This window comes from Schistosoma haematobium, chromosome 1, assembly GCF_000699445.3.
Source record: "Schistosoma haematobium chromosome 1, whole genome shotgun sequence".
Classification (NCBI taxonomy): domain Eukaryota; kingdom Metazoa; phylum Platyhelminthes; class Trematoda; order Strigeidida; family Schistosomatidae; genus Schistosoma; species Schistosoma haematobium.
The window spans coordinates 78,047,872-78,061,084 of NC_067196.1; the positions used below are offsets into that span (position 1 = coordinate 78,047,872).

General features: G+C 34.8%; 1 protein-coding gene across 1 annotated transcript in view; it reads left to right on the forward strand.

The window, feature by feature from the left end:
- ZCCHC11 (Terminal uridylyltransferase 4) overlaps positions 1–13,213 on the forward strand; it is a 70,277-nt gene that overhangs the window by 14,772 nt on the left and 42,292 nt on the right. The window contains exons 4-9 of the mRNA XM_051209746.1: positions 973–1,071; positions 2,602–2,779; positions 4,604–5,060; positions 7,392–7,569; positions 11,280–11,441; positions 12,712–12,787. Of these exons, the coding sequence (XP_051075205.1) occupies positions 973–1,071; positions 2,602–2,779; positions 4,604–5,060; positions 7,392–7,569; positions 11,280–11,441; positions 12,712–12,787 (1,150 nt within the window). The remainder of the gene's footprint in view (positions 1–972; positions 1,072–2,601; positions 2,780–4,603; positions 5,061–7,391; positions 7,570–11,279; positions 11,442–12,711; positions 12,788–13,213) is intronic.

The following is a 13,213-nucleotide window of genomic DNA, read 5'->3' on the forward strand; positions in this document are numbered from 1 at the left end:
GTCACTAACTTGTAGTCCGAGCCATGTTGGTAGATGCAGACTACTTGGTTGGGGTCCGCGTGACTATCGTAACCAATGGTTGGAGACTCTTGGTGACATGGCTCAGAATCGATCACAATGGCGTCGGTGTATACACTCTCTATCTTCCCTTAAACTAAGAGATTAAAATTGCTTCATATCTTTCTTTCTATGAACTAATTCTTTCTTCCTGTACTATATCCTTATTGCAATCTTTCCTTTATATATTACCACCTCTGAATTAACTACTTTTATAAATCCGGTGTCCATCTTGTTGTGTTAATGAGGTATGGCAACTTGAACTTATGCATAAATGTGCCTGGTTCTACGTTGTAGCTGACTGACTGACTGACTGTTCAAATAAACAAATAAATAGATAAAATTAAGTCTAATCTTGGCCGTGATGCCTGCAAACTATTTTTTTGGTTAACTGTTCAAATTTAGGTTTTATGACCATTTAGACCCTATTGATTTGGAAATAATAAACATCATGAACTGTAGCCAGGTTACTAAAGGAAAGTTTTGTACTGAAATGAAATACATGCCAACAGTTTCTCTCTTAGATTTCTTATTCTTTAAGTTGTGTTCAGTTTATCATGAAATTATTTTCACAATGATTAATTTTTGCTTTCAAATGTTGAGTAAATATTTTATTGGGTAATTTCTATGAAAAATTTGTAGTAGTGTAAAGAAACTTTCTGTTCAAATGTATTCATATATGACTTTTACATCACGGTCTGATTAAATCGTTTCACATTAGTTAGTTGGATAACACACTTTGTATCATGTTTACAGAATATTGAGAGCTACTCATTCTGAATTAGCGATAAAATGTATTATAATTAAGTGGATTTACTAATCTAACATCGTAATGCTAATGGAATAGTATCAATTGTTAATATAAATGGTAAGACCTTTTTTCCTTATTTTACGTTCTCATTTTATTTATCATAGAGATGTGGACTTTTATGCAATGTTTGTGGAATGGTCATGTCTACGGTTGCTGCAGCTATTCACCATACCTCTTCGAATTCTCATAATGCGAACCTCATGGTAAGGGTTAAGGAATAGATTCATTGTTTTTGCAGTTTCATGAACTTAAACTGATTCTGTTTTTTTTCCTGTGATGTTAATAGCCGGGTGAATAGATGTAATATGTCTCCTACCTACAAATCTTTAGACAGGGCACTAACAGATTTGTGGATTATTTTCCGTCAGTCCACACTTTAGTGTTTCGGTAGATTAAAACTATGTGTTTGTTGTATATATCATTGATAATTAAAATAACCCATCATTTATATATAATTGATTCTCGGACACTGGACCATAGTTCCAAACTTATTCTTAATTCCGTTTGAAATCTCCAGTAGTATTATGGTCTATGGTAATAATAAAGCACCTATAGTAGAATGAAAGTGCATGGAGCACCTTTTAGTCAGTTAAGATTCTTAGGTAAACCACAAAACAGTATATTTTTGTTTTTCCCAATCTGGTTAGTCGAGTACATAAATAATTGGTAATTTTGGGTCATTTTCTAAAAGTTATCACAGCATTGACTTCTTTTGTAAGCGTTAATAGGCTTTGGATGGTGTACCTGAATTAATTTCGTTGCAAAGTTTCAAGAGAGTTTGTTGTTCTAACAGCCTAGAAGTCAGTTAAGTATCACAAGGGTTTTATGTGTAGCACGACACATAACTGTTAAAAAGACAGCTCAAAATATGTAATATTGGGACTTATGTTTTTCTACAGTACTGTCATTGTTCTATTCGTGATATTACTGCAACATCTTTTGTATGCATGGTCACCATCCGTTTAAGATTATCTTATTAACTTATACTGTGGAGTTAACAGGTAGAAGTCAGACCATTATGTGTAGTTGTTTGATTTTTGATGTTATTGATAATCGAATTTGATTTTGGGAAACAAACGGTATAAGAATTTTGCCATCGTGTCCATGTTTTAATTTTGCCCCACCTAGTTCGGCTTAAACAATGGGGTATTATCACTTCATAACATAATCAGTCTTTCAGGGAGTTGTCATATAGATCCGCGAACGCACATTCAATGTGATTGCAATGACATTTTCCTTGGAGTAAGTTGTTATCATAAAACATTAGTAACGGTGAGCTAGAGGCGAATTTTTATGTGAAAATTATTATTAATCGAAGTAATAGGAGCAATTAATCCGTTGTTGGGTTTTCTTCAAACTGAAAACCCATTCGCATATCATCGATGAATTTACTATAAAGAGAATTCTAGACACCTAATCAAGGTTCACTTATGAAACTCAAAGCCCAAGTACTTGAGTTTGCACTTGGTACACTATCCTAGAAACGTTTCCTTTATTTGTGATCCACAAGCTGCTTTCTTTGTGATAAAGTCACCTTAAGATCAAACCAACTGGACGCGTCTAATCTTTGAAGATTTTACTATAATAATCTTGTGTAAAACAATAAATTTAGTAACAATTTTAATTTCAAGATGTCATTCTGATTTCTGTTCTAGTTTTTTTCAACAATAAGATGATGAACTGCATAATACATTCATCATTTATTTTCGAATTTGTGTTTACTTGACTTCTAGACCGCTGAACTAAAAACAACTCTTCTTTATTTGCCTCCCATCACGGATTCCCATAGAACTGCGTTAGATTCAGAATTAAAATCCGCTTTTCTTTCTGTTGTGGCCGATACCTGTGAGATGCAGCGACGACAGAATTTCGCAAATGATCTGATTGCTGCTATTGAAGCTCGAATTCCAAGTAATGTGGAATATTTTTGTTTTGTATGGGTTTAACTTTAAAACTGTGAAAATTAAGTCAAAATTTAATATGGTGAAAGTAATACACCTAATTCACTTGTTATTGCTTGGCTCGTATCTTCCCATTGAGGTTTAAGACTGCAATTGATCAGTCTGTTATTGGCATATGTGCATACTGTGCGTACGCCTCGATACTGCCTTAATTTACAAGATTTTTGTAAGCAGTGGTGAATAGTGGCTAGCAGTGGAATCCAGGACACGCGTTTCGTCCTATTTGGGACTCGTCAGCTGTATATACCTGCATCTCAGGGTTGATGTTCACTTTGGGACTCGAACCCAGTACCATTCGCTCCAAACGCCATCGCGTTATCCACTCAGCTACTGAGTCCTGATATTTATTTATTATTTATTTATTTTAACACATAGATATTGATACAAGGAGGCACCAAATACATATGCGCCACACAAATCTTATTCGATATGTGTGAGGGCTGTGATACTGCCCGGGTGCCCAAACCGAAGCAGGTGGTTTTCTTAGGGGGCCACTCCCCGAGCCTTCGACCTGAAGGTCTGATCCACAAGGCAGTGGAGCATCGTAAGGAGATGCAGTCCCATGAAAGCCGGTGACCAACAATTGGTTCATACGCCATTTGTTCCCGTAGGATACTGGAGCCCATATGGACCATTGGTTTGGAATCCGGTTAAAGCGCCGGACATTCGCTTTTCGTCCTCTCATTTTCGTAAACAACACCCCCGCCACGAGAAGGCAGTGAGTAGGACTTCCCTGGCAGAGGCTATATACGCGTGGCCGTGTGAGAGCATTTCGAGAGGGAGAGCGGACTCTCCCCACTTTCGGCCGTACCAGGGCATTTGGGGGCATGCACATATGCCAATAAAAGACTGATCAATTGCAGTCTTAAACCTCAATGGGAAGATACAAGCCAAACAATACCAAGTGAATTTAAATTCACCCCATTGTACAAGCAAGTGGCTATCAGGACTCAGTAGCTGAGTGGATAACGCGATGGCGTTTGGAGCGAATGGTACTGGGTTCGAGTCCCAAAGTGAACATCAACCCTGAGATGCAGGTATATACAGCTGACGAGTCCCAAATAGGACGAAACGCGTGTCCTGGATTCCACTGCTAGCCACTATCCATAATTAATACGCCTAATGTTTAAATAGATCTGTTTTCATTTCCAACAACTGTTTAAGTTGATTTTATCTTGGTTAGCAATTGAGACGTAAAATACCATATATCAAGCCATGTTGTTTCAGGTACAGACAAACAGTCATATATGGAAGCTCATAACAGTCTATGTTTTCAAATTGTCTCATTTCTTACTAACGTATTAAGATAAAAATTCAATCATATACAAAGTATGTTAAGATCGGAAGAACATGATGAAGGATTGAGCAAAATCATACATTGAATAAAGTTATACACTAACATCATTGGATGACGGCTCAATCGTCTAGACGTTAAGTGTTCGCACGCGAGGCCTAAGATCCTGGGCCCGACCCATGTGTGCGGGATCGTGGAGGTGTACTGCTGAGAAGTCCCATAATAGGATGAAAAGGCCTTTTAGCGCTCCCGGGTTTTCAGTTATAGTCTAGCTAAGATCATTTCGTCATTTCAATTATAAAAATGTGATCACTTTAAAGAGTATGATAGTGATTGGGTTTCTATCTCAAGAATCAATAATAATCCTACTTCTAGAAGAATACAAAATGAGTGACCAATAATGTTTTAACTGTGATAACCAATCTTTCGAATTTTATGTTTATCCTAATTAGTTTATCTCTAAAAAATGTCAATCCCTAGATATAAAAGTTCGAGGAACTGGTAGTTCATGGTTTGGTTTAGCCTTACCAGATAGTCACTGTTCATTGGATGTAATTTGTCCAAATGATTTTGACGAGAATAAATTACTGGCAATGGACCCGACAATGGATGATGCTGGTGAAGATAATGACGGTGACGAAGAGGGCGATGATAATGATGTTCATGATGATGATGATGACGACGATGATGATAATGATCAGTCTATTCCACAGCCTGTATGTGGTCAGTCAACAAATAACACTGAACAATCAATGGGAATTGGTTATGTTCTTTCTAATATATTCGATTTATTACAACTGAATGCATGTGAATCACCAACTAACACACCACACATACAAACAATTTCCGAAAAAGCTACCTCATTTAACTGTTCTCCTGATCACAATACAAAAATGAATGAATTATCCGACAAACCTAATTTCCCCAAATTTCATACGTATGTTTATTATCATTATCGATTTTCCCTTTGATAGTCTTATTCTTTTTTATAATTATCCTTGTGGTTCTTTCGTGCTTTCATGTTTTAATGACCAAAGCTAAAAACGTATCTACCACATGGGGTAAATCCCGTATTAAGTAATAATCTTAATATAATAATGTTGATTTGTAGTTTAGGAGGATGGTTTTGTCGACTTTGTAAATACTGCGTTAAGTAGTTTCGATATCATAAACTTTGAGAGGAGGTGGCATATGAGATTCATTCTGGATATTTTTTTATGGTCTATTTTTTCTAACCCAGAGTGTAAATGATTATTGCCGATTGTTGTGCTGTTATTACATGTATGTTAGCTGTTTTGTTCATTTTATCAACGACCTTGTATTTGTTCGCTTCTTCACTGATAAATTAAGATTCATAGGTAGTTGTTTGGTAATGCGCTCGCATCTATGATGATGATGAATGTTCAGCCCTAAAAAGTTACTATTGTTGAACTGCGATAATTCAGTGAAGTAGATAAAGTCTGACTATTCTATTGTATATCATAGGACAAAGACAAGTTCATAATTGACCCAAATGTTTTTAAGTAATTGACGGCAGATCCTGTTTGTTTATCTCCTAGTTAGCACCGCAGTTGTATAAGCAGAAAATAATTTGAACATGGGTAATGTAGTGATTTTGATCACATATCACAATTCCGATAAATTCTATGGCATGTGTACATTGTTTAATAATAATAACTATGCAGATTAACCTTCCTTTTATTTTAATCTAAATCTTCTTTGCTGTTTAATCATTTTTTTGCTAATCTGTTTTCGTGTTATTAAGTTTTGTCAAGCTTCTGTTTCTGTATATCAGTTAGTTGTATATCACCTTAAAACGATACGCTATTCTATAGGTGTTGCTATTCGCAATAACAATCGGGAATTAATATTTACCCTCAAACTTTGATGGTGTTTGCAAAAGATTTCACAAGGGAGGATGCGAATACTGAAATATACATTTCAAAGTGAAGTTATACAGGCTTTTCTTGATAACTATATAATTAGGATGAAACTTAGTGAGTTAAAGCCGTTGGGTTGATAAGAAACTAAGATTATGTGATCGGTAGATGATTGAAAACTGGGGTCTCTGGGATATGAAGATTAGTCGAGCTCGCCTTCTGTGGATATGTATCAAGTGAGCAATGAATAATGTCCGTAGCTTCTGCAAAACAAAGTGGATTTAAAATTCTTCATCAGTTTATTCTATTGAAGGCCATAGAAACATTTTTATAATGTTCACTGTGTAGGAATCACACTTACGAGTAATTTATCTCCTTTGAGGTTATATACATGAGATTTTTAATTAGAGAGGACAAAATATTATCACAATTTAACCATTACCGCTTATCATGTTTTTCTTCATTTTATAAAAACATTTAGTCATTGATCTTTCATGAACACATGGCATCGTAATTTCGATGGTTAAATGGACATCAATTTACTGATAAAACAGTTGTCACCAAATTCTTGTGGAATTACTATCTAGCATGTAGATAATTCCAATTTAAGCGTTGAGCTGTAGGAGGTTATTCTATTCATTGAATAGAACTATTATCTCTTGGCCTATCTGTTAATGGCTTAAGTACTTTAAGACTACATCGTAAAACGATTATACAAATCGTTATTTTTTGTTCTGGCTGATATAAAGCAGTGCAATGAACGAGAACTCATGTGGTGAAAACCAACTTATTGTTGTATACGAAATTACTCAGTGCCTTTGTAAAATATGAAAATGATACATCAAATACATTGTTTGCGCATTTTCCTTCAGTTGTAGTTTGCGTACTTCATGATTCTTTCAATTCTGTTATTACGATAGCTCTCTGTTTCGCTCCCTCTTCTCTTTAATTCAATATTCCTCTAGCAAGCATTCCACTTCCGATTGCTGCTACATACTACTTAAATTTATGAGCATATGTTGTGCGCATCACAGTAGTAATGGTCACAGTGAGAATAGAAGTACGTATAATAATAGTAATATGATCATAAACAGTGTAACTCAGTTGCTACGCTTAAGCCGTTAGTAGTTGATACTCATTAACACTCGCTCGATGTTATGACATTTTGCCTAAGCCTGTTACCTCTCGTGGAGCACAGGCGACCGACTAGTAATCTCCAACCTGCACTCCATATAATCCATTATTATTAGCCTGTAGTACAGATGACTAGTTATTGTATGAAATAACTGAATTCTGCTTAAATGGCGAATTTTTCGTTTCTCTAGTACATTAGTAATCAGTCATCATGATACTGACTATTATTTGTCTCACTTTTTTGTTTACATTAGTGTTTTGCGTACAAGTGGTGACTACTTTTATCTTTCTCTGACGGATTTCTATGGTGTACGTTATCGTATTAGTACTGGTAGTCCGTATGGATATGATTTGGCCAAATTGATTAATACTTACCTCAATTTAAATGATCAAGCTCGACAATTAGCAATATTATTTCGTAAATTATCACGGGTATGTTTATAAACTTATTTTCAGTTGGATAATATTTTTTGTTCTTTGTGTCATTACTGAATTGTAATAGTTTCCTATGAGGTTGATAATCTGTAAGGTTTGAGAATTTTGTTGGAAGCAGTTATTTCGAAGCAAGAAAGTTAAGATTCCTCATGTATTGGCATTCATCTACGATGCTTATCTTAAGCCTCTTTGAATTCATATTTTATATTATAGTCTTTACTGATGAAATATTCATCTCTTTACTGAAACCGGATCCTATGGAAATGTAAGTCATCCAAAAGTGTAGTGTCTTGATTTATGCATCAAAAGACTTAAAGATTTAAATGACTAGTAAATTTCGATAGTCTTTTTAAAACAGCATCAAATTTAGTTCATTTCATTAACTATAATGAATGAATCTGTATTTTATAGAGGGTATATCGGTTACCTGTTAAATTAAGTTCATATATTATCAGATTTATGTTTGTATAATTGTTAGACACCTATTAATGTAGTGTGCTTTGATAATGAAATACTTTATGCACATTTTCACTCCAGGCACTTAAAAACCTAGTACAAATCCATATACTCGACCGTGAGTCACATTTATTACGTGAATGCCAAAGTAAAAACACACCATAATTTTATTTTGTTAGTAGTGGGTTGTGAAGATTGTTGAGTTTCATTGAAATCATGAACCGATTATTGTTAGAACACCATCGAAGACCTTTAAACACTGAACAGCCGTTTCGTCCTAGAATGAGAGTTTTACTTACCAATTAATTAAGTTTTGCGTTGTTTTTGTTTTAACTTTCATACAGAGTAGGGTAACGATTTAAATGTTTTGTTCATAACATAACCAATACATTTACTACTTCGTGATCGATATATTTTTAGTTTTAATTTGTTATCTTAATTTTTGAGAAAATTGTTATTCTTGTTTGCCTGCGATCGTTCGGTTGTTGGTAATTGTGTTATCATAAGCTGTAAATAGAATGACTGCATGAGTTTATATTCTAGATAGTTTTAAATAGTGAATCCATTTATGACCACCATCGTCCGACCGTATCTGCTACCTTGACGCGGTGGTCGGGCTAGCGTATCATGACGACCCAACCGAGCTATGTAGGCTAGAACACATGTTCCCGTAGGTTCTACCATGCCAGGCAGGTCGATTGGAGAACGGTAAGACTAAAAGCAGCAACTCAAGGTCTGAGGACGAAGTCGTACTGCTGACTGTAGAGGGGTGTGACAGCAGTAAGGTGTTTCCCTCAGACAACCAGCATCTGCAGCGATACTACCTTCCCATAAGGAGGAGTGGGGTTAGAAAAGGTTGACCTTAAAAATGTCACACCTCACGGATTTCCGTCTCCGGCGATAAGGCCCTTTGAAGAACGGAGCTAACACATTAAAAACGTCCCTCAGAAAGGCCGTGCGCGACCGGCCTGAAGCAGTTGTCGCTTGGGTTCTGCGGTCACGCTTCCAGGTCGTTCAGGCCAACACTAATCCAATTTCTTTTTCAGGTTCCTCAAGAAATACCCTTCCACGGTGTGGGCAGCCGGGAAGTGACATCAGCCCTCATGCCCGTAACAGCACACGAGACCAAGTTGACTGACTGACTGACCACCATTGAGTTAGCGATATTTTTGTTGGACATGCGGTACTAGATAAAGATGGCTAGTTAATTGATGTTGTAGTGATTCCTTATCGACTGAGATGGTCAGGATATATTACTGAATATCTGGTAGTGGCTGGTATAGGAGTAGATTTGAAGAAAGCTACAGGGGGCCAAATCATGTCATATGACCAGTCTATGAAGACACTAACTGTTGTGGTGAGTCATGTGTGTAGACGCAAAGTCCATGGTTAGGGTACGCGTGATTATCCTAACAAACAGCTGGAAACTTTGGGTGACACAGCTCAGAATGTTTCACAGTGTCGTAGGTGCATTCACTGTTTGCCTTCCTTCAAATCCTAAGTTTCTAATTTTACGTGTAGATTAAAAAAATTTTTTTATTCCACCAATCCATATTTCCTTCTTGACTTGTATCTTCTGTGCCTAATATTGTTTATTACCATCAATACTGTCTCTACATCTATCACTTGGGGATTTACCCTGACAATTTCATTTCACTGTGCTAATAATACAATATGATATATATATATATTCGGAAAATAATAATTACAGAATTCACACCAGTTTACAGGCATGATCAGCTAAATATAGATAGCAGTAGTAAATGCACAGGACATATAGAATATTCGATTGTTTGAAGTGTTGTAGTTAAAAAGTTGTTTAGGCAGTGGATTTTTCACATGTGTTACATTAATGAAAAGCATCCGCTGAGAACTATTAGCGTATGAACGGTGTATTTAGGATCATTTCTAGTACCATAACGAATTAATTATAATCATCTACAGCTAGGGAAAATAAAACGGAAACAAGGTGCACGGAAAAACGAAAGCAATAATTACTTCGATAGGTCAATCATTTATTCAGATCTATCACTATTTTTGTGATCTAATGTTCGGGTTAGATATTATTCAGACTAGTTAAATTTACCAAGGACAATGTTAGTGTAAATTATCTGCAGCTAGGAATGTTTAATTAGTGGGCTTAGTGATAAAAACGATTATATATTTAGAGTTCCTATAAATAGCATTTGTGGAACAAGATATACTTAGAGGTGTAAGCACATTAAAAACATTTTCAGCGTAAAAGTAAGCGTGGATTAAGCTCACAAAAGCTTGGAGTGATTTTATCTCATGAACAAATTGTGGTAAATTATTCTAGAGTTTGGAAAATTTACTGGTAAAGTTATTCATATAGAGAGAAGATTTAGAATGAGATTGTTTCACTAATGACAAATAATTGTGGATGTTGTTTCTAGGAGTTTCTGTATATTGGTTTAATTTATTAGATGTAAAATATAGTTTATTATGTGTTTTAAAGAAAAAGATCAAATTGTTTGCTTTTCTATAAAGCGTCGAGTCTGTATTAATTATATATGGATTATGATTTAAAGTACGATCATTCCCAAGAATGCTTAGTGTAAATCGTCTCTGAACGGATTCCAACCTTAATTTATCCTTTATACGAATAAGATGTGGCAAATTACGCTGATGTTCACATGTGCCAGGTTCTACGTTTCACATAAATGACTGACTTTGTGAACATTGATTTTTAAACAGATATCTGATTTATATCATCTTTAGGTATCTAACTGATCTGGATGTTTATAAAAAGCTTAAAGGAAAAGTCAGGAGCTCCATAGAATGGTTCTGTTTTTCGTTTTGTTTCTTTCCAGCTTTATGTTACGTCAACCAGCTTCATTTCGAGGTCTCTTTTTTGTAAATTTAACTACTCAACTACTGTTCTACATAGATGAGCTGATAAAACGATTTCATTGTTATTGTAAATCTACTTAATGAGTACTTAGTATCATTGTCATCTAAGAGACCTGTTTCTATTGTTTTAGTTCACTGCTGTTCACAGTCTTGGATTCATTTGAGAACTGTTTTCATTAGTTTTGTTTATTGTATTAAAGCTGATTAAGAAGTGATTACCATTTTCAAAATATTATCATTCAAGATATTGCATATCACTGGTTTGGTTTTATTTTTTTGTAAAACAGAACACAAAACTTCCATTCCTTCGTTTATATTGAATCATTTCCGATTTCCATTACTTTATTAACTTACTTTGTTGCTTTCTATTTTTTCCCCAGTTGGGTCATTTAGATATGCCGGAAAATGGTACATTTGAAGAAACAGTCATACCTCTGTTAGTTATATTCTACTTACAACATTGTGAACCTCCATCACTTCCAAATCTTCATATGCTTTACCGCCAACATCTTCATGAAATTCCTGAAAATTCTTATCGTCAGGTAAGCAAAATAGTCGTACAGTGTTATTGAACTATCTTTATTAGATAGGATTATTTGTTGATTTGTGATTTTTTTGTAATCCACTAATCATTTGTGTCAATTATATTCTAAAATTTTATACTTTATTAAATAACAGTCACTTATTTAATTGTAATGTTTACAGACTTGTGAAATTGAAAATTAAATAAGTGTTCTTCACAAGAAATCAGTGATAGCCGCAAAATTTCGTGAGATTCCCATTAAGTTTTATATTCAAAAATTCTTAATGTGGTGTATTGTAGTATCTTCGCATCTCACTCGTCCTGATAACCGTTATTACACAACTCCTAACAGTGTATAAATTTCAGAAGACAGTAACAAAGTGTCGACTACAGTTTATTACTGTGCAGTGCAAATCACAAAGCCACAAGGACACAAATTGAATGGGAACAGAACTGAGAATGTGAATGAATACGAGAGAACCAATGCGAGAGAGAACCAATGCGAGAGAGAACCAGCGAGTGAATTGAGGCAAATGAATTGATGAGATGTGCAAGGCACACATATATCAGAAAGCGAATGAGTAATTGAACGATTTAAGCGTCTAACATTTAAGCTAGTGAGAGGAATGTAAATGTAGTCTGTAACACATGATCAAACACATATGGTCATGCAAACATGATAATCATAATAATAAGATATAGACGAGTTGTTACTGACCGAATGCCACAATCTGTTAAACAAATTGATCGAACAGCTGGACAAAATTAAAATCAGTTTTGTTCCTATTCGCATTGTGTCCTTGTGGCTTTGTGATCTGCACTGCACAATACTAAACTGTAGTCAACACTTTGTTACTGTCTTCTGAAATTTATACACTGTTAGGAGTTGTGTAATAACGGTTGTCAGGACGAGTGAGATACGAGACATTCGAAGCCATCTCGAAGATATCCCGCTACAACACAATCATCCTAAAAAAAACTAAATATAAGTGTTTTCAGCCAGTCGTATATTTATACTGTGACTTAATACCCTGAAATGAATACATCCATTCAATAACATATTACTTAAGAGTGTTCGTTGTAATGTCAAAGGACATTATTTCAAAGAACTTTTGTTAAGAGATTCCTAGTGATTTATTTATGCATAGTTTTGTTTCTAATTGTTCGTGTTTTTGTTTTTTCCTGATCTATAATTCCTGAAAATAAACCCTGATCAAGTGGTTTTATTTGATTTCGGTTTGGTATACTGCTTGCTTATGTTCTGTTTTAATATTTGTTTTTTTGTTTAGGTTTTGCCACCCAATACTGATTGTTCGTTTATTACAGACATTGAATTGATTCGAAAGTTATGTCCTGATCAACCATGTAAATTTCTGTTATTTGATTTTTAAAAGCATCATAATTTGTATGGTGAAATCATTAGATAACAACTTGTTTCATTTCAGTATGTGTGCGTGTATCGTGTTCTCTTTTATTTCTGTCTGCAATAAATACCTCTTTATGTATAATTTTTCTGATGAATTGAATCTTTTTTTTAGTTGCCTTTGTGGACAAAATTAAAGCGAAAATGTGCTATATGGTATCCAATTACATTTGATTCATTGAACTAGGCTAAGTCGATAAGCTCACAGTTGATAGGTTGGTAGTTTTTAAGTTAAAATTGAGTGATTCACACTTACGATTCACTTCAACCTATATCGAACATATTCAGGATATGTTAATATTTTCTTCATTTATAAAAACAATTGGATTTCACCAGTATGAATGTTTAATTGTTGAAATGATATTATA